The sequence below is a fragment of the Podarcis pityusensis genome, assembly GCF_964106645.2.
Source record: "Podarcis pityusensis genome assembly, chromosome: 3".
NCBI classification, from domain to species: Eukaryota; Metazoa; Chordata; class Lepidosauria; order Squamata; family Lacertidae; genus Podarcis; species Podarcis pityusensis.
The window spans coordinates 123429347-123450788 of NC_138026.1; the positions used below are offsets into that span (position 1 = coordinate 123429347).

The 21442-nt window shown below is 56.0% G+C and overlaps 1 protein-coding gene across 1 annotated transcript; it reads left to right on the top strand.

Moving 5' to 3' along the window:
* The first annotated feature begins 4767 nt into the window (after positions 1-4767).
* SLC30A3 (solute carrier family 30 member 3) lies at positions 4768-21205 on the top strand. The gene is made up of 8 exons (XM_081001104.1): positions 4768-5047; positions 11945-12159; positions 13243-13389; positions 14706-14859; positions 17322-17529; positions 18253-18358; positions 18936-19070; positions 20147-21205. Exons 1-8 carry the CDS (start codon positions 4950-4952, stop codon positions 20290-20292), a joined length of 1209 nt encoding a protein of 402 aa, XP_080857230.1. The 5' UTR covers positions 4768-4949; the 3' UTR covers positions 20293-21205.
* Positions 21206-21442: the final 237 nt, after the last annotated feature.

The window sequence follows — 21442 nt, forward strand, 5'->3', positions numbered from 1 at the left end:
AGGACGTAAAAGGAATGAATGAATGAAGCTGCCGAGAGAGGAGCCCCTCCCGGCGATTCCCGACCCAGGGGAGGAAGATCGGTCTCCTGCTTACAACTCCCCCAGCCCGCAAAAAGTGCTCGGCGATGGGCGAGGCTCCTTCTTCAAGGCGCGTCCAGGAAGTCTGCCTTGCATTTGACTTCTTGGTTCCTTTGTAGGGCGACGCTGCTTCCCGGGAAGCGAGCCACACCAGGGAAGGAAGGCTGTCTCCGCCTCCGCAGCAAGGCCTTCTTGGCGGTGGCCCCTGTCTGCTGCTCGCTCACTTCCTTGTATCTCCCGCACGACCTCCTCGTTCTGCCGGGCGCTGACGCAGAGCGATCCCCTGCTCCAAGGCTGGGGGGGGGGCGCATCTGGCGGCCCTCTCGGGTGTGCGGTGCCAGAGGGCCCGCCAAACCCAGGGATCTCCTTAAATCGTCATATGTGATCCTTATAATATCTATCTATCTATCATCTATCTCATGTATAGTTGCTGTTATTATTATTATTTAAATGTCTTCGTGGCTTTACTTGTGGATATGACTCAGAGCGACTCGCAGATACCACAGAAAGACTAAAACCAATTAAAACAAAACCGCATCTTCATAAATAAAAGGCAGGTGTCGTCATGTATACACGTATATTGATGCATTTGGTATGTATCATGTAGCATAACTTCATCATACGATCGTTTCTTTTCGGTTTGTTTTGCTTTTTTCTCTGGAAGCGTGCATCATATATAATTAAATTTCTTATGTTTCATTTTTGATCAGATGGTTTGTAATTGGATACTTTTTGGTGGGGGAACAAGCTGCCTTTTGCACCAGGCATCACCCTGGACGGGGGCAGAGACCCCCCACCTTTCTCTTTTTGGCCATTCCTCTCTCTCCCTTCCTCTTTCTCAAGGGGGCGCGTGCTTCGCGGCCGAAGGAGGCCTTGGCCTCACCTACCTCGCAAGGTTGTTGTGAAGGCAAAGTGTACATACAGGTAAGTATATAATGAAATGATTTCTAGTGCCTTTTTCTTGGTCTGCATTTTGGCTTTACGCGTTGGCGAAGCGGAGGAGGGATATTGCAGGCTGGGAGAAATGGCAGGTGGAGGGTATGTGGCTGGGAAATCTTGCCCCAGGACAGCCCTGTGAGGTGGTCCGCTGACAGCATTGCAGTTCCGCGGCGGCTTTAGACTCTCCCGTCACAAAGACAGCCGCCCGAAACACGGCTCCGTTTGCAGCGCATGGGCTTCTCCTTAAAGTGCCCCCCCCGGCAAGCGCCGGGGAGAGCTCCTCCTCGTGCGGGCCAGGAATGGGTTAAGTCGCAGGAACAAGCGAGCAGAAATAAATGGAGAATGCGATGGAGAAAGGGCAACGCTATAGGAACCTGCGCATTTTAACGTTGCTGAAATTACCAGATTGTTAAGCGTCCTGAAATAAACACGTCCAATAGAGCTCCGAAAGGACCTTTCCAAACTGAGCGAATGGGCGTTAAAAAGTCCAAAGCAATTCAGTATAAACAAGCGTAAAGTGTTGCATGTCGGGGTATTTTTTTTATTATTATTAATTCAATTTAATATGCTTAATTTCACCTAAACAGAGTCTGACCTGGCGGCGGGTGGAGAGGAAAGACATTTGCTTAGCAGCTGTGAAAAAGGCCAGCGCCCTGCTCGGGATCACGAGGAAAGGAATTGGAAATCAGATATTGTGCTAACAGTGCCCTTTATACCAGTCTATGGTGTGGACACGCTGGGGTGCTGTGGGCGGTTCTGGTCGCCTCGCTTCAAAGAGGATATCGAAGACCCGGGAAAGACTCAGAAAAGAGCAATCAAAATGTTCCAGGGGATCATGGAGAGATTTCCCGCGTTTGGGACTTTTTAGCTTAGGGGAAAGGGGAGTCAGAGGCGACGTGACAGGAGTTTATCAGATCCTGCAGTGGGAAAAAGAGGAGAGAGCGGGGAGCCAGGAGTTTTGTTAGGGGGAGCAGAACCGGCTTGATTGGTCAGTTAGTTAAGTATTTCTATTGTTTTACATGATCTGGGGGGGGGGCAGATGCCCCCAGGTTGGTGGGTTTGGGTCTGGAGAGGAGCCCTCCGAGAGCCGGCGTCCGGCCAGCGACTCAAAGACCGGAGACTCGCGACTGGGACGACAGAATCACTCGAAAGAGATATCTAGATATAATCGAATTTTATTGTTTTTCAGCATCAATGAAAAACTCCACAGATACATTGGATCCCTGGATTTTCTTAACAGACGACGCTTCAGCCAAATCGTAATGGTTACTTCCCATCTGGAAATATTAAAACGATTAACTCGAAGAAAAAGGCGGAGCAGCAGCCAGAGGACTTCGGGAAGAACGGGGGCAGCAGGAGATCCCCCTCGCTTTCGGGGTTCCTGCGCCAGGTGCAGGCCGGTCCTCTTCCCACTTCCTCGGCCCACGGAGAAGCATCTCTCCCCGTCCCCTCGCATTTTGAAATCCCTCTTATTTATTTCCTAAGATTTATATACCGCTTGACTGTTTAAAGAGCAGACCGCAGAGCCTTTTACAAAAACTGTAAAACAAAACCAAAATGTTAATAGTGATGCGCATTGATCTCGTTGCCTACAGAGTAGCGAAAGGGCTTGAAGGTTGAGAAGGTTTTTGTGAGATAAAGGGGGGGGGGCGATTCTGAAGGGCACCAGGAACCACCTTCCCATCCGTTGCGTCAATTTCCTCACCTTCGCAGGTAAACCTCAAGCGCATTATCCGAGGGTCCGTAATCGAGACGGGGAAAGTGTAACTGGGAGCAGCGCCAAGCAAGCATCACACGGCCGCTTGGAGTCTCGCTCCACGGGTGTGGCACCCCACAAAAAATAATATTGAACACCAACTGGTGTTTTCATTTGCGACAAGGACAGCTTCTCGTGGTAAAGCGGACTCTTGTTTTTAAAACAGGGACATTATGGCTTCAGAAGACAAAAGCAAGGGCCGCCCTCCGCCTCTCTCTGCCCACCGGCGGCGACCCGTCCTTCCTGCCCTGCTCCTCCTCCGGAATGCAGGACTGCCAGGTCTCCCCGACGGAGGGGCGGAGAGAGAGACCCCCGCCAGGGCCTTGGCACCGGTTCGCAGCCCCCCACCCTCTTTCCTTTGCGTCCTGCAGGGCGCCGCAGCGACTTTCCCCGCACCGAACTGGAAAGGAGACTCGGAGTCCGCGGCGCCGTCTAGCAGCGCCGGGAACCCGCCTCTCGGGGCTTTTCCCCGCGGCCTTTCTTCTCCAGGAAGGCGTCCAGCCGGCCAACGGCGCCGGTAAAAACGTCCCGCGGCGCATAGGCCTCCTTTGGGGTCGCCACTTTGGAGCAAAACGCACACGGGCCCCATAAAGGAAGGCCGGGAAGGAGGCGCCTCATTCGCCCCTCCTTGGGCAAAACCCCAGCGCCGGTTCCAATAAAAAATCCAGCCGCCCCCTTAGAAAAGTCCGTCTCCCCGCCCCGTCCCCCGAGCCCCACGGAAAGAGGTCGAGAGGCGTCCTCATTTCTGCGGAGCCTCAAGATGGACGGGAGATTTGGGGGGCAGCCGCAGTGCCCCCCCGCCCGGGCTCTGGACTGCAGATTTCTTTTGCCCCCTCCCGGTGAGGGGCTTCAGGTGTGCAGGCATCCGGAGTACGCGCCTCCCCTGCGGTCTCCCATCCCTTCCTCCCTCCGGCTTCCCTGACGCCTCACAGAGAAAAACAAAGAAACGAAATTGGGCCGCGCAGAGGGTTTGGCCCGGGAAAAATGGATTCGGACGGGCGACCGCATTTTTCTAACCTCGGAGCCGCCTCGGGAGGAGCGGGGCGAGGCTGGAAGAGGGCAGAGCAAGCTCCGTTTCCTGGGCGGGAAGAAGCGCGCCGGGGATCGAGCGAAAACGATCCAAGCAGTGCCTGGATCGAGGCAGCCGCCGCCTCTTTGTCGGGTAAGATAGGAAGCAAGTGCGGGAGCCTGGTGGGCACCGCCGGTCCACGGGCTGAGACTCTCTGTTGGGGGGTCATTGCGCGGGGGGGGGGCCTGCCGGGCCCCGGATTGGGGGACCCAGTTAGGCCCAAATCCGGTTGCCTCTTCCCCCTGCGCTGGAGGGAGCAACCCCGCCTGCCACACAATGGATCTGCCGCGGGGCTCTCCTGAGATCCCTTCTCCGGCAGATCTCCAATGGTCCCTGCCTGTCGCCTTGGGAAGAGAGACCCTTTTCTTTGGCCTCCCATCATCACCTCCATCACCGTTTCATTGAATAGCCATCAGTATCGATCCTGCGAGGCGAAGAAAGCGCTCCAACTCAGCCCCGCGGCGCCTCCCGGTCGCTCCGCGCGCCGCGTCTCCCGCCGGTCTCTTCCCGCAGCTCCGCCCCGCCGACGGACGGGGGCTGCGGTCCGGCCCCGTTCTTCTTGCTGGGCCGGGGAGACATCGCCAGCGAAGCGCCTTTCCTGGCCTCCCAGCCCGGAGCCGAGCTGCAGGCCACCCCCTCGGGCCTGGGGAGCTCTCCCCGGCTTCGACGGCCAGCCACAACGGAGCGCCGAGCCAGAGGAGCGCCCAGGCGCCTTCCCGCCTCCGGGGGTCCAGGCAAAGCAGCAGGGAGCAGCATCTCTGGAGACCCGGCGCAATCGGGCATCTCCTGCGCTCGGCGCTGCGCCTGCCTCCTTCCCGGGCGCCACGACGGCGCGGCAGTGAAGAGGCAAGGCAGGGGCGTCTGAAGGCGCATCTTCCCGCTGCCCGCAGGGGGCGGGGCCTGTGGCTGGGGGCGGGGCCTTCCTCCGCCCGCCCGCCCGCCCACCGGGGGTTGCCTCTGCTTGGACCTCTCGACGGCGCCGGCAGCGGCGGCTGCAGCAACAGGACGAGGAGTCTCCTGAGAGCACATGGAGAGTGCCCGGCGCGCCTCTGCCTGAGGCCGAGGCCCGAGCGCAGCAGCCAGGGGGTTTCTCCTTTTCTGGACGCGATGGAGCCCCCCTCGGGTGACGGCAGGGACCCCTCGGAGAGCGCTCGCCTGGTGGGCAGCCGCAGTAGCAGCAGCTCCAGCAGCGTCCGCCTCAAGAGGTAAGGGGGTCCCCACGCCTCCCCACGCGCAGAAGCCCCTTCCTCTCCTCCACCGGGATCCTCCGGAGACTCCTCCAGGCGCTCCCCTGACCCACTTGAAGACCCCGCTGAGATGGCCCCTGGCTGCCTTTTTCCGCACCAGCGGCCTGAGGTTTTAAATCTCACACGCTCCTGCCGAGCAAAGTGACGTTTGGTCGCCAGCACTCCCCCGACAGCCAGGGACCCCCGCCGCCTCTTGCCCCCTCCCTGCCCAGTCCCCCGGCCCCCTCCCGGCAGGTTCCCCGCCTTGCCTCCCCCCAGCACCCCCCCTGCTCGGGAATCCCCGCATTTTCTGGGGAACTTCGTGTATTCGTTGCGAGGGGGTCGGCCAGAGGGGGTCCCCTTGTGCCGCTCCGCCACCTCCTCCTTCCGGGGCATCCTTGGATTCCTGCCCCCGCCCCCGGGACGGCTCATGGGGAATTCCACGGCAGTGGGACGTGAGCGGCGGGAGGGGGAGGCGCAAAAGGGGGGGGGAGAAGCGGGAATCGTGGAGGTGGGGGCGTCTCCTTCCCAGTCCCTTGCGGGGCATCTTTCGCTTCTGCCTTAGCTCTGCTGCCGGTGTCGAGCGTTTCAGTTCTTACTGGGGTGGGGAAGGCGGGGGTCCGTCTCGCCCCAGGTGGGCGCTCCCTGCTCCCGGAGAGCCCCCAGGAGCCTTTCCTTGCGGCGACTGCATTGACACCCCTCCCTCACCCGTCACGTCTGGGCTGCTGCACCAAGGCAGGGAGTCTCTCAATAGAGTTAGCAGCCGGAGAACCCCACTCCGCCCCAACCCAAGACCCACGTCGGGGTCGCCTTGCCTGCGCAACCTGCTGGAAACCTCGCAGCTCCAGGGCCCGCTCGGGGGGCAACCAGTCAGCCAAGCCTCACTGCCCGAGGCGGAGAACCAGGCTCTCCAAGCATCGCTGAGGAGGCCCGTCGGCCTTTCGCCTGTCCGGGAGGGCGCCTCGTGGACGGGCCGGCGGTCAGCCGCTAGTGATGGCGTTGCATCTTGGGGGGAGCAGGGCAGCTGTGGCTGGAAAGAGCCCCCCGAGGAGGGGGTGGGGGATGCCTGGCCCTCGCTGCCAGCCCACGAGGCGCTTCCTGTGCCGTCGAGCCTGCCTCCTGGGCACGCGCCAGCTTGTTTTCTGTGCCCCCATCTGCCTCCAGAAGGCTCTGCCGGGTGCCAGGGAGGGACAGCTGAGCGGTGGGCTGGCGAAATCTGCGCTGGGGGAGCGTGGCTGCCTCGTTTTCCGGGGCTTGCATTTGAGGAGATGGGGGGGCGCACACATGGAGGGCAGGCTCCCCATCCCTGTGCAGACAGCCCCTAACCCAGCTCCCCCCCCCCTCCTCCAGAGCAGCCTGGCCAAGGAAAGGCGCCTTGAAGGTCACCGAGGTCAACGGCAAGGACAGGTGCCTGGAGGCTGAGATGCTGCGGGGGGGGGGGGGAAGGCCGCCTCCCCTGGAATCCAGCCCAGCCTGTCTGGAGCCCTGGAAGCGTTGCGGCAACGGGGGAGCAACCCCTGACGAATGCCTGCCTGTCACGGTTTCAGCCAACACGCTGGGAGCTGCTATTTTGTGTGGGAATGTTGACATTCTGCCCTGCGAGGTTGGCTGCCTGTGGGAAGGGCTGGGGCGCAGGACTCACCTTGCACTGGGGCTGCCATGGGGCTGCATGGGGAGGAACAGTACGAGAGGGGAACTGCCCTGCTTCCAAGACTGCTGCCTCCCATCAGGTGCTAGACTGCTACTCCTCAGATCTCTGGCCTCACGTTCTCCTTCTCCATCCTGAGAGGAAGCCTCTAGGGTGGATCTCTCAGCCTCTGAGATGCAAGAGGGAGCCGGCCTCATTGCTTCTCCTTAGTTAAAATGAGAGTTTTTCCTGACAAGTTAGTATTTCCCACCATAAATCGAGAGTTCTTGTATCCCTAAACTCATTTCCTCGGTGTGAGTAAATCCAGGGGAAAGTGTGAAATATCCTCCAACGGGGAAACTGAGTAAGAGGAAGTCGTGGGATGGAGAGAGATAGCTGAACAGGACGGAGGCGGATGGGGTACAAGTAAAACATTTCTACCTTCTCTCCTCTCCCTCCCTGATCTCTCTGGGTATCCCGAGCCTTTCTGTCTTTTGTGGGCGGATGGGGCCAATGCTTGGAGCGCGCAGGGGATGAATTCTATTGTTAAAGATGAAATAACCACACAAAGAGAAGAACAAGCCCTGCTGAGGCTGAAAGCAGGGCTTCCGCTAGGACAAGCCCGATCTCACCAACCTATTGGTTGAGAGTGACAAGAAGCTGATAGAGGTGATCCAGTTGACAAAGTGCACGTGGGATCTCAACACTATACCTGGCCCATGACTCCTGAGTAAGCTCAGCAGTCAGGGAGTAAGAGGATATTCCTCGTGTAGATCAGGAATGGATTCAATAGCAGGAAGCAGAGAGCAGGAACAATGGAGGGATGGAGAAAGTGGAGTCCTCTCACCCACCCCCGGATCCTATTGGGACCTGTGCATGTTCCCTTCGCTGAGGATACCAAATTACCAAAACCAAAAGAGATTGTGAAGAGCTCTAAAAGGATTTCTCCCAACAAAGCGAGTGGGCGTTAAAATGTCAAATGCATTTCAGTGGAAACAAGTGTAAAATGATTTATGTCAGGACAAAATAAGTGATGATGATTTCACACACACACACACACACACACACACACACACACACACTGGAGGTGAGGAGATTTTGGGGTCCTAGGAGAGATCCCATGGACTGCAAGAAGATCAAACCTCTCCATTCTGAAGGAAATCAGCCCTGAGTGCTCACTGGAAGGACAGATCCTGAAGCTGAGGCTCCGACTTTGGCCACCTCCTGAGAAGAGAAGACTCCCTGGAAAAGACCCTGATGTTGGGAAAGATGGAGGGCACAAGGAGAAGGGGACGACAGAGGACGAGATGGTGGGACAGTGTTCTCGAAGCTGCCAGCATGAGTTTGACCCAACTGCGGGAGGCAGTGGAAGACAGGAGGGCCTGGCGTGCTCTGGTCCAGGGGGTCACGAAGAGGCGGACACGACTAAACTACTAAACAGCAATACAGAGAGCTCAGTGAAGATGCCAGTCCAAGGGGCTGAAAAAGGCAAGTGGGAAGACTGGGGTCCTGCTCTGGCTGCCTCCCCTCAAAAAGGATATTGCAGAGTCGGAAAAGGCTCAGAAGAGGGCAGCCCCAATTATCCAGGGTCTGGAGCGAGGAGAAGTTGCGGGTTGGACTGGGAGGCAGCGGTGCTTCTGAATACCCGCTGCTGCTTCACCAGGACGGGAGAGCGCTGCTTTGGGGCCCGGGCCCGCTTGCGGGTTTCCCATCCTCCCTTTCTTACCTGGGGGGCCACTGTGAGAAGAGGGTACTGGGGTTCATGGGCCGTTGGTCTGATCCAGGCTCTTTTTATGTCCCCCCCCCCTCAATTTCTGGCCTTCGGAGGTCATGCTTCTGTGCCCTTGGCTTCCTTTGGTCTGCCTGCGCCTCCTTCGCTTTTCCTGGCTGGGGGCACCCCCAACTTCGAGTGGGATGGGGGGCACCGCTCTCTCGCTCCCCATCGCTTTTTCCTCTCGAGGCCTCGACGGGATCCCCGCCCTTTTCCCTTCCTGTTCCCCCCGCAGCCTCGAGGGCTCCGCCACGGACTCTTTGCTCCAGCGCGGTTTCCTCCCTCCAAGACCGGCTGCGATGTCCTGGTGGTTGCCCCGGAAGAGCAGCGGGGCGGCCCCGGCAATGACTCCAGCCCCGGCTCTGGAGCGCCTGTCTCAGTCCAGGGTCGCCGTCGAGTCGGTCTGAATTCAGCAAGAGGGCCTCTGAGCCACAGAAAGGAAAACAGGCGCATTCACACAAACTGAAACACGGACACGCATGTTCTTGACGGGGGTCTCTTGCTCCAGCTTGTGCGTATAGACAAGAAGGAAAAGCCCCCCCCCCCCCATGTCTGGACTGCATGAGCTACGCTCCCTGGATCGGGGCCCTGCTCAGACGAGGCGCAGCGCCCCTCGACGGCTCCTTTCTCTCTAACGCCTGCGGGAGCCAGCCTTTGCGGGGGGAGGCGGGAGAAGGAGAAAGGATTTTGCGGGGGCAAGTGATGGAGAGAAGAGCAGCAGCAGCCGTCCGTGGGTGGGAGGGGGCGGAGGGGACCACGTGGTACTGCTCTGCAGGAGGGGGGGAGCCGCTTGGGAGGCTCCCAGGCGTGAGATAATCGAGGAGAGAAAGGCCTGCAAATACGGGGGGGGGGGGACGGGGGACGGACACGAATGGAGGATAATTCTTCCTGAGTTTTTCACGGCAGCCTTTCCATACCCACCAACTTAGGGACATCTAATAATAATAATAATAATAATAATAATAATAATAATAATAACAATAATCCCTGCCCATCTGAGTGGGTTGCCCCAGCCATTCTGGGTGGATTCCAACATATGTAAAAACATAATAAAACATTAAAAAAAAAACTTTATAGTTACTTCTCTCCTTGGTTTGGGGCAGCAGAACTCCATATCCTCCAACATTTATTTGAGGAAAATAGGGATGTCCTAAGGAAAAGTAAGACATTCCAGAATCAAACCAGAAACCGGGACAGCTTGTGTAAATCTAGGACTGTTCCTGGGAAATCGAGACGAGCAAAGGGAACTCCCTTGGTGCAGCAGACAGAAAGTCATCAGGTGCAGTGGGAGAAATGGACGCTGTACCAGTCAGGTTTGTGTCTGGCGTGCGCACCCACCCACTGAACTGACCGGCCCCTGCCTGAACCCCACTGGGGGGCCCTTGAGACATTTCAAAGGACGACTCAAGTGCAGGTTTCCATGCCATCCAGAAGAGGGGGAGATTCTCCGCCAGCCGGCCATGGCTTCTCTACACCGAGACCTGTTGCTAACAGCTCAGCATTTCTGACCTTCCTCTTTTTAGTCTCCTTATTTGGAGAAGAGCAGGTTTTCATAAGAATATGGCCCAGCCGATTCTCTCCCATTCCAGGATTCTGCCCTCTGGCTTTCTGGGCTGCCTCCTTCCTGCCAGCCCAGCACCCGCGAGCTCGGCTCCTGGGCCCAGCTGCCTCCTCAATGGGTCCTTCTGGCAGCAAGGCAGCCACCGTGGCCAAACTGTCCAGGGGCATCACAGTTCTCCAGTTCCTGGCAGGCGGAAGATGATTAAATCTCGCGCAGCCCCAGGAGACGAGCCGCAGTCACGGAGCCAGCTTGGCTATTAATTCCCTCCCCAGCGAGACTCTTGGGAGCACTTGACATGTATCTATCTGATCAGGCCAGGCGCTGACAAAAGACCTCGCCTTGCTCCAAGGGGGTGTGAGGGGCATGACAGGGGCAGCCAAACCCAGAAGAGGAGCATTTTTCTGCAAGAAAGCGTCCTTCATTCAGGGCTTGGTATTGACCTGTGTGGCTTCCCTGTGCAGCCTGGAATGTGCCCACTGCCCAGGGTGGATTAAAGCAGAGACCTTGACAGATCAAGATGCATTTGCTCCCTTAGGAAAGTCAGGAGACCAGCACTGGCATTTGGGTGTCTTTTTTACACCCCTTTCCTAATGACTCTGCATTGCAATGTAGGAATCACAGCTAGAGAGTTTCAGGCAGATGGCCCGTCAAGGAAGGAGAGTCCGCCACTTTCTGATATCATTGTTGTTGTTGTTTAGTCGTTTAGTCGTGTCTGACTCTTCGTGACCCCCTGGACCAGAGCACGCCAGGCACTTCTGTCTTCCACTGCCTCCTGCAGTTTGGCCAAACTCATGTTCGTAGCTTGGAGAACACTGTCCCACCATCTCGTCCTCCGTCGTCCCCTTCTCCTTGTGCCCTCCATCTTTCCCAACATCAGGGTCTTTTCCAGGGAGTCTTCTCTTCTCATGAGGTGGCCAAAGTCTTGGAGCCTCAGCTTCACGATCTGTCCTTCCAGTGAGCACTCAGGGCTGATTTCCTTCAGAATGGATAGGGTTGATCTTCTTGCAGTCCATGGGACTCTCAAGAGTCTCCTCCAGCACCAGAATTCGAAAGCATCAATTCTTCGGCGATCAGCCTTCTTTATGGTCCAGCTCTCACTTCCTTACATCACGACAGGGAAAACCAGGGCTTTATCATAGGATCATAGAATTGTATAGTTTGACGGTCATCTAGTCCAATCAGTTGCAATGCAAGAATCGCAGCAAAAGACTCCCTGACCGGTAGCCAAGAAGGGAGAGTCCACTGCCTTCCAAGCCTTGGTCAAACAGCTCTGACCGTTAAAAAGTTCTTCCCACTGTTCAGTTGGAAATGGCTTTATTGAAATTGGAATCCCTTGACATGGGTTGTCCCTTCCAGAGCAGGAGAAAACAAACTCGCTCCATCTTCAGATATTTGAAGATGGCTCTTTCCCCGGCTAAACATACCCAACTCTACACTGCTATTCATCTTTATCCTGAATCTGCAAAATTACTTCTAACTCCTTCACTATATAGAAGGATCTGGCAACTTCTGTTTCAGTGTATCTGAAGAAGTGTGCTTGCACACGAAAGCTCATACCAAGAACTAACTTAGTTGGTCTTAAAGGTGCTACTGGAAGGATTTTTCTTATTTTGACTATGGCAGACCAACACGGCTACCTATCTGTAACTGGATCCTTCACTTTAGTTTGTGGGTAGAAACACAGTCTGTGAATTGTTCTAGTTCGTGTCGGGTGTTTGCTCCCGTTTGTTTCATATTTTATTGGGTTGTATGCTTTACATAAAAATGAAAGATGTTAAATGGGGGGTGGGGAGTGACTCTACAAGACAGCCGTGGGTGGCATGAGGAAGGAGGGGGCTAATTCTCTGCGTGTGTATTTTGTGGGCGTTGAGCAGGACTGAGGGGCTGCCCCTCCCTCATGTTCCGGCCTTCTCTCAGTCTGTTTGCAGGCACCCAGGATGCCTTCCCCAGCCTCCCCCTGGAGAACGGGCATGCGGAAGTGCCCGGGGGCCTGGAGATGGAGCGCCGCCTGGCCCCCCACTGCCACCAGGGGCCCTGCTCCCCCAGCCAGAGCCAGCTGAAGCTCCAGGCTCAGAGGAAGCTCAGCATCGCCTGCGGGGTCTGCTTCCTCTTCATGATTGGAGAGGTCATAGGTCAGTGGGGCTGGGAAGCGGTTCTGGGAGGGAGGTTCATGGACCACCAAGCCAGTGGCAGGCACCTCCATTGACCCGAGAGAGGCTCAGAGATACAGAAAAGCTCTCTGGGATGCCCTGGGGGTTCTCTTCCTTCTTCAAGGACGACACACTTGTTGGGTGGGAGCGCAGATGGCCACCTGCTTCTCTCCTTCCAGGTGGACGGGGTCACCTGACACCCAGGGAGCCTCCTCTGGGATATTATTGCAGTCAAGCCAGATGGGCACATGAAGGGGCTGAGGCTCACAGAGCTTTCCCCGTAAAATTTGCTAGAGAGAACTCTGTGAGATCACTTCCTTGTCTGTCTTTGCATGCTTCTTTCCTGCCTGGGAAGCCCTCTCTTTCTTCAAGCTGACCACACACACACCATTTTTGAATTTAAATTTTATACTTTTGTAACCTAGATAGTAGTTATAAACCTGCCTTCATTTTGCTACTGTAATGGCTGCCTCAAGACTTAGATTATGTAAGTAAATACTACTTTTCTTTCTTCACAAAACAATGTTGGTGTGATTGTTGTTTTTCAGGGGGTAAGACCAGGAAAAACCAGCCTGTCTTAAAGCATCCTTGATTATTGTTTCTAGAAATCAAACCTGCCTTAGCTTCCAAGTTTAAAGCTGCAAAGGGTGGTACTCTGCTGATCTCACTCATGTGAGCAAAGAAGAAAAATAACTAAAAATATATATACCCTCTCCTAGTGCCTGAATCCACTTTGTGGCTGAGAGAGGATGTTTCAATTTTCATTTGATTCACATTTATTTTATCTGTTTTGCAGTTCTTTGCTGACTTTCCGGGGTCTCTTTCAAGGTGTTCATTAAGATAATGAGCAGGAATCAGTTGACAGCAAAGCGATTGACACAGCAAAAAACCTTCAAAGGGCAGAGGAGATAAATCATGGTAGCAGCACTAGACTCAGCTCATCCTTACAAAGACCCAGGAAGTCTGCCTGAAAGGGGCTGAGGGGGTATCCTGGTTAGAGCCAGGGCCTCCCGCCCCCCAGTCCTTCACCCCTCCCTCCACAACACAGCTCTGCTTGCCTTTCAGGTGGGTACTTGGCTCACAGCCTGGCCATCATGACAGACGCAGCTCACCTGCTGACAGACATGGGCAGCATGGGCGTCAGCCTCTTCTCCCTCTGGGTCTCCACGCGCCCGGCCACCAAGATCATGAGCTTCGGCTGGCACCGCTCAGGTACCTCCAGATCCTCCACCCGGGTCCCACCTCACCATGGGCATGGGGGGGCTCTCCCAAGGGGCAGCCGAGGGTCACTGCTGCTGCTTCTGCCTCACCCGCTTCTCCCACTGCCCCTTCGCCACCACAGTCTTCAGCCCAAGAGGCCACCTGGTGGCTCTCAGCTACTGCACTGTGTCCCAGAAAAAGCAGGAAAGCCTTCATCAGGCAGAGTGGAAAGGAAGCCTTTGGAGGGCCTGCCAAGCCAACTTGCCTCTGGGTGCCCCATTTGGGGTGCGGCGGCAGCAGCAGCAGCAGCAGCAGCAGCAGCAGCAGCGAGATGCTTCTCCCATTACAGTTCAAAGGCTGCTGGGGGGGGGGTGACTCCCTCCCTCCCTCCTTTCCTGCTTGCTTCCCTCTGAAGTGGTGGCAGAATAGAGCCAGGCAGCCAAGGAGTCAGAGAGGCTCACAAATTGTTCCCTGAAAAAGGCAGAAGGCAAATGGATGGAGGGAAGACTGATGGAGGATGAAAGAGAAGAAGAAATGGATTCAAATGGCCTCTTCAGCACTTGAAAGAGATCAAAGGGCTTTTTTGATGGCTTGTCCCCACAAAGTGAAAGACCCCCAGACTCTCCAAGGGGCCTTCCCTGCTGCCAGGGCTTGACTCGGCTGCCCCATAGCCTTTCTGCGCCTCTTCTCTGATCCTGCTTGGGGGGGGCCATTTCCCCTCCTGCCCCCCACCCATCTTCTTCTTCACCGCTGCCCATTTTGTGGGGAGCCGAAAGAACTCCCTGCAGGAGTCAATCGTGTCCTATTCCAGCTGCAGGGAACCCTCCAGGCGTTACCAAACTGCAAATCCCACCAACCTCTGGCTACCAGCCCTGCTTGCTGGGGCTGATGGGAGTTGTAGTTCAGGAACACCTGTTGGGCCAAACATTCCCCACCCTGCTCTTTATTCGACAGACCTTGGAGCGGTGTTTCAGCTTCCCGCCAACCTCGTGAGGTAGGCTAGGGTGAGAATGCGAGGTGGGCTAAGTCATGAACCTAAGTGGAGATGTGGCAGCAGCAGGTCTCCCTGGCCCAATGCCAGCCTTCTCGTCTTCTCGGGACAGGGCAAAGGACTCCTTCTATTAACTGGCCTTGGGGACAAGCAGGCAGGTCCGAGAGACCCAGGAACATCTTCCACCCTGCAATCCGGGTTCGGGTTCCAGGCAGCCTCAGGGAAAAGGCCCAGAGCTGGCCTTGGTGCTCCCCAACTTGGAGGGAGGGCACAGGGCTATTTTGGCAAGGCACCCCTGACTGGCATCTCCCTCTCTCCCCCCCAACTTCCCCCCCAGAGACGCTGGGCGCCTTGGCCTCGGTCCTCTCCATCTGGATCGTCACGGGAGTGCTGGTTTACCTGGCCTCGGCCCGCATCATCAGCAACGACTACGAGATCGAAGCCTCCGCCATGCTGGGCACCTCGGCCTGCGCTGTGGGCGTGAACATCATGTGAGGCTTGATGATATTCTTGTAAAGAAATGATATTCTTGTAAAGAAGCTGGTAAAATGTGGTCTTGACTATGCTACCACTCAGTGGATTTGTAACTGGCTGACTGACCGAACCCAAAAGGTGCTCATCAATGGTTCCTCTTCATCCTGGAGAAGAGTGACTAGTGGGGTGCCACAGGGTTCTGTCTTGGGCCCGGTCTTATTCAACATCTTTATCAACGACTTGGATGATGGACTCAAGGGCATCCTGATCAAATTTGCAGATGACACCAAACTGGGAGGGGTGGCTAACACCCCAGAGGACAGGATCACAGTTCAAAATGACCTTGACAGATTAGAGAACTGGGCCAAAACAAACAAGATGAATTTTAACAGGGAGAAATGTAAAGTATTGCACTTGGGCAAAAAAAATGAGAGGCACAAATACAAGATGGGTGACACCTGGCTTGAGAGCAGTACATGTGAAAAGGATCTAGGAGTCTTGGTTGACCACAAACTTGACATGAGCCAACAGTGTGACGCGGCAGCTAAAAAAGCCAATGCAATTCTGGGCTGCATCAATAGGAGTATAGCACCTAGATCAAGGGAAGTAATAGTGCCACTGTATTCTGCTCTGGTCAGACCTCACCTGGAGTACTGTGTCCAGTTCTGGGCACCACAGTTCAAGAAGGACACTGACAAACTGGAACGTGTCCAGAGGAGGGCAACCAAAATGGTCAAAGGCCTGGAAACGATGCCTTATGAGGAACGGCTAAGGGAGCTGGGCATGTTTAGCCTGGAGAAGAGGAGGTTAAGGGGTGATATGATAGCCATGTTCAAATATATCAAAGGATGTCACATAGAGGAGGGAGAAAGGTGGTTTTCTGCTGCTCCAGAGAAGCGGACACGGAGCAATGGATCCAAAGTACAAGAAAGAAGATTCCACCTAAACATTAGGAAGAACTTCCTGACAGTAAGAGCTGTTCGACAGTGGAATTTGCTGCCAAGGAGTGTGGTGGAGTCTCCTTCTTTGGAGGTCTTTAAGCAGAGGCTTGACAACCATATGTCAGGAGTGCTCTGATGGTGTTTCCTGCTTGGCAGGGGGTTGGACTCAGTGGCCCTTGTGGTCTCTTCCAACTCTATGATTCTATGATTCTATGATTCTAGGCCTGGTGCGGGGCATTGAGGGAGGCGGAGGGCGGATTCTCAGGCACAACACACTCCCATTGTCAGGGGCTGCCTCTGGTCAGTTCATTTAATTATAGCCCAAGCCCACACCATACAGGAATCACAGCTAAGGAATCCCTGCCAGGTAGCCAGCCAACCGCTGCTCAAAAACCTCCATAGTATCACAGAATGGTAGAGTTGGAAGGGACCCCAGGGGTCATCTAGTCCAACCCCCTGCAGGGCAGGAATCTCTGCTAAAGCAACCCTGACAGATGGCCTCCAGCCTCTGCTTAGAAACCTCCAAGGAAGGAGAGTCCACCATCTCATGAGGGAGACCGATCCACTGCGGAACAGCTCTTACTGTCAGAAAGTTCTTCCTGATGTTGAGTCGGAATCTCCATTCTTGTCACTTTGAAGCCATGGGTTCGAGTCCTCCCCTCCAGAGCAGGGGGGAACACGCTCGCTCCATCGTCCACATGGCAGTCCTTAAGATCTTTGCGGAAGGAAGCATACTGCCCACAAGCAGGGCCCAAGAGCTGAGGTGAATGGCAGACCCTCCAACATTTCTCTGATGAAAATAAGGACGTCCCATTCCATAATGATCATTTTAGTATTTGTACGCCACACATCGTACTGGGTGGCCCCAGCCACTCTGGGCAGCTTCCAACATATATAAAATCATAATAGAACATTAACCATTAAAAACACCCTTCCCTATACAGGATTGGCTTCAGACGGCTTGGGGGTTGGATAACTCCATAAGCCCCAACATTTCTCTAGTGGAAATAGGGACATCCTAAGGAAAAGTGGATAGGGACGCGGGTGGCGCTGTGGGTAAAACCCTCAGCGCCTAGGGCTTGCCGATCGAAAGGTCGGCGGTTTGAACCCCCGCGGTGGGGTGCGCTCCCGTTGCTCGGTCCCAGCGCCTGCCAACCTAGCAGTTCGAAAGCGCCCCCGGGTGCAAGTAGATAAATAGGGACCACTTACTGGCGGGAAGGTAAACGGCGTTTCCGTGTGCTGCGTCACGCTGGCCACGTGACCCGGAAGTATCTCCGGACAGCGCTGGCCCCCGGCCGCTTGAGTGAGATGGGCGCACAACCCTAGAGTCTGTCAAGACTGACCCGTACGGGCAGGGGTACCTTTACCTTTACCTTTAAGGAAAAGTGAGCCATTCCAGGATCAAATCAGAAACCAGGACGGCTTCTCTAAATCAGGGATGTCCCTGGAAAACACTTGGAGGATCTGGGGTGGGAGGGGAAGGGTGTGGCCCCCACCCCAAAGCCTTGGCTCATAGCTCTTGCCACCCCTCTCCGCAGCATGGCCTACCTTCTGCACCAGTCGGGCTCCCCCCACAGCCACGGGGTGAGCACGGGGGGCTACGAGCGGATTGGGGAGAGCCCCGGCGGTGCGCCTGCGGTGCCCACCCACAGCAACACCAGCGTCCGGGCCGCCTTTGTGCACGTGGTGGGGGATCTGCTCCAGAGCATTGGGGTCTTCGTGGCTGCAACCGTCATCTACTTCAAGGTAGGGGGACCAGGCATCCTGCTCTGGATAGGGACCCAGAGCCTTCCTCCTTGAAGCACTGTCTTGTTCCCATGGAATCATAGAATGGCAGAGTTGGAAGGAACCCCCAAGAGTCATCTAGGAATCACAGCTAAAGAGATTTTCCTTTTTTTGCACTGACCAGCACCCATTGCAATTAAGAGGGACAGTGCATCAAATACAAACAATGCAGTAGATCAGTTTAAATTGCCAAATTAAAAAAGCAGCACAAATTAAGAATCAGAGCACCGTGGGCGTTCTTATTTAAATATTTCCTGGTCCTGGCAAACGGTGGTGGAGCCAGCCCTCAACGTTCACCCTGCCAACTCCCCAGGAGGCCTGTCTGCGGCCCAAGAGGTCCTCTTCCCCTGAATGTCCAGGCAAACCAGCTTCCCTGCAGCTTCCACTCACCGGATCCAGTTCCCCCTGCTGGAACCACAGAGAGTGAGGCAGCTGTATCTCTGACGCCAGACATCTTGGAAGGCTACTCCCCCTCCCCTTATTAGACTTAATTAATTAACAAAATGTACATACCAAAGCAACAATCGGGTTGGATCCAAAGTAGCGCTGAGGAGTGTGTCACATCCGTGCAAGGATTTCTGCCTGGGGCATGGGGCTGCCCCCTAAATCTGTCCTAGGGGTCCTCTGTGTCAGTGCAGGGATCTTGTCTGTGTCTATCCCTGCCTCTCCTCCTCTGCTTTGCAGCCCCAATACAAGATTGCGGACCCCATCAGCACTTTCCTCTTCTCGGTCTTTGTGGTGGGCTCCACTGTGACCATCCTCCGCGACGTCTTCCGGGTGCTCATGGAAGGTGAGTTCCAACCCCGACCCTCTCGGGTCAAACGAGGCCGCCTCATTAACCAGCTAAGGGAAATCTGAGGAATAAAATCCTGGTGCAATTCCAGCCGGACCTCCTTGTCCCTTCCCTGCCCCAGGCCTGGGGATGCTCAGGGCACTGGTTGCAAAGCCAACATCAAAGGGTGCCCAAGACCATCCAAAAGCCAGCAGGGGAGCAGGAGGAGCAGGAAGGGGCAGGGGAAAGGCAGAGGGGAAGAGGCAGGGGCCAGGTCCCTCTGCAAGTGACTGGCTCAGCTTTAGCACAAGGCACCTTTAGACTCCAGGCGTAAAGACAAATCGCCCAGGGAGCCCATGGCTGTTTTAAGGCTGCACCGGGGATTGAAATTTTGCACTCCCTTACCATTTTTTGCCCAGGGCAACTGCCCTGGTGACCCCGCACCCCATCTCCAGCAGGAGGTGCCCCTCCCTTGCTCTGCTCCAGGTATGCCAGTCAGGGAGCCGGCACCACATCTGCTCCTCCAAGGGGGGGAGCTGGGGGTTTGGAGGGACCCCAGCCAAGTCTGTTACCACCCTGCCTCCCTCTCTTCCAGGGTCTCCGCGGGGCGTGGAGTTCAAAGCCGTGAAGGAAGTGCTGCTGTCCGTCAAGGGCGTGAAGGGGGCTCACAACCTCCACCTCTGGGCCTTGACCCTCAGCCATCACGTGGTGGCTGTGCACCTGGCAATTGGTGAGCACCCCACCCTGCCTCTGAGTGCCCGGGACCCCCTGAGGAAATCCTGAGAGGGCAAAGGCCCCAGGCGATGGGGGTGGGGACCGTACCACCTCCGACTGCAGGCAGGGGGACCACATTTCGGGATGCTACCCTGAGTTTAAAATGCCTCAAAAGCAAAACAGGACAAAAATCCAGGACAAAAATCAATTGGTATAGCTGTGAATGTTATCTATTCATTTAAAGGCATTTCATAAGCCACTTAATATTTTAAAAACTCAAAGTGGTGCACCACTTAAAAGTTTCATTAAAAGAAAAATGCAACATGGAACCAGTAAAACAGCAGCATAAAATCAGGAATCTGGGGAACCGACAAATAAATAAATAACAGGGCCCAATCTTATGGATCAGGAAAGGCCTGGGGGGAAAGGATGTCTTTAGAAGACCTTTACAGCAAAGGGCATCCCATAATACAGGAGCAATGGGGGGAAATGCCTGTTTTCAGGTCACCCCCCCCCATGAGGTTCTGTAGGGTGTGATAGGAGTACAGTTTTCCCCAGAAGATGGAAGTGAGCTTAACAGGTCTATAAAGGGGCAGCTGGCCTTTTGGGCGACAGAGTTGCTTTAAAGTGAGCAATACTAACAATACTCCCCCCCCCCCCGGCTCCTGCCCCTCCCTTTAGAGAGGATCAGACCCATCCAAGGAGGAGAGGGCTAGCAATGGCTGCAGCCACAATGGCTATGCTGTCTCTGCAGTTGGACGCCAGGGCTGGAAACTGTAGGAGGAGTTGCTCTTGTGCTCAGATCCTGTTTGCTGGTTTCCCCTGATGGGCATCTAGTTGGCCACTGTGGGAACAGGAGGCTGGGCCACTGGCCTGATCCAGCAAGCTCTTCTTTCGTTCTTATGGAGCCTCCAGGTGCAGAGGCAGTCTATCTCGAATCCCAGGTTCATAGAGGCATTGGCCACTGTGAGAACAGGATGCTGGGCTAGATGATCCTGCAAACTCCAAGCCTCTCCTTGGGTGTGCAGGGCAGGCAGAGGCTGGAGCAGCCTTTGCCCAGCTGACCCCTGTCTGGGTCTCTCCCCCTTGCAGACTCTGGGGCCGACATGGAGGCGGTGCTGCAAGAGGCCACAGCCGTCCTGCAGAGCAAGTTTGGCTTCGTCTCCTGCACCATCCAGGTGGAGCGCTACCTGGACGACATGGCCAGCTGCCGCCAGTGCCAGGACCCACAGGACTGAGCCCAGCGCTGCCCCCTTGGTGCCCTCCAACTGCCAACCTCAGCCGGGAGGCGCTGGGAATCCCAGGGCCAGCAGGGGTGGCGGCGGGGGGAGGTGTCTCCTCTGCCCACCTCCACCGCCAGGGCCGCCTCAGCTGCCCAGCCAGAGAGGAGAGGAGGCTGAGCACCTGCCCCTGCGCATCCTGTTCTTCTTCGTGTCACATTCCAGGCAGGCACGGGGCCCCCCCCTGCTACTGCCCACCCCATTGCCTGCCTCAGTGTCTTTGGTGTGCAATGCAACCCAGCCCCAGCCCCCAGGCGAGGCCTGCCATTCGTCGGTGTTTGCACGAGTGTGTCCCCTTTCCAGCAAGCTCCCTGCCGTGGAGTCGAGTCTGCAAGACATCCTATGAGTTTAAACAGCTGTACAGAATTGGGAGGGCTCCCCCCCCCCAGGGTCATCCAGTCCAACCCCCTGCAGTGCAGGAATCCCAACTGAAGCAGCCATGACAGACGAGGGCAGATCCTTCCCCCGCTTGGCCAGGAGGTCAAAAAGGATGCCATGGCAGGGAAGCAAACTCCTTGCTCATCAGTGAGGACCAAGCCATGGGGGGGGGGGAGCCCTGGGGGGCAGAAACCAGTTCCCCAGCCCTCCTGATCAGGAATGCCTCCACTGCCTGCCAGATGCTTTGGGCGAGGGGCCCACATGGAGAGGCCAGCCCCCCAGCCGAGCGACAACTTAGGAAGCGCTGCTGCTGGGAGATCCCCCATGGAGGGGGCCAGCCCCGCCCTCCCCACACTCACGTGTCCTTGTGTCTGTGACCTTGTGGAGTTCACGTCTGTGTGTGCGTGTGTCGACCGTGTCGAGTGTTCAAGTGTTGTCTTAACCGAGGGCTCAGAGTACCAGAGATTCCAATAAAGTGAGCTGCCTCAGCCCATCCTGCCCGTCTGTCTGCCAGTCCTTGGGGCAGAGGAGGAGGGGGGCGGGGTGGGGAGCTGTGTCTGCGCCCCCTACATCCTGTCGGAAGGGATCCCCAAGGGTCCTCTAGTCCAGCCCCCTGCAACGCAGGAATGCCAGCTCAGGAACCCCTGATAACCCCTTGCCTAAAAATGGAGGAGGGTTCGCCACCTTCTCCCCCAGCTTGGCACTGACCAGCGTAGATGCCAAGCCAGAT

Excerpts from the sequence above, each read along its gene's own strand:
- SLC30A3 (XM_081001104.1), top strand. The coding sequence starts at position 4,950 with ATGGAGCCCCCCTCGGGTGACGGCAGGGACCCCTCGGAGAGCGCTCGC. Across the intron at positions 5,048-11,944 it reads AGCAGCGTCCGCCTCAAGAG|TCTGTTTGCAGGCACCCAGG; the intron begins GTAAGGGGGTCC and ends GCCTTCTCTCAG. Across the intron at positions 17,530-18,252 it reads CAACCGTCATCTACTTCAAG|CCCCAATACAAGATTGCGGA; the intron begins GTAGGGGGACCA and ends TCTGCTTTGCAG.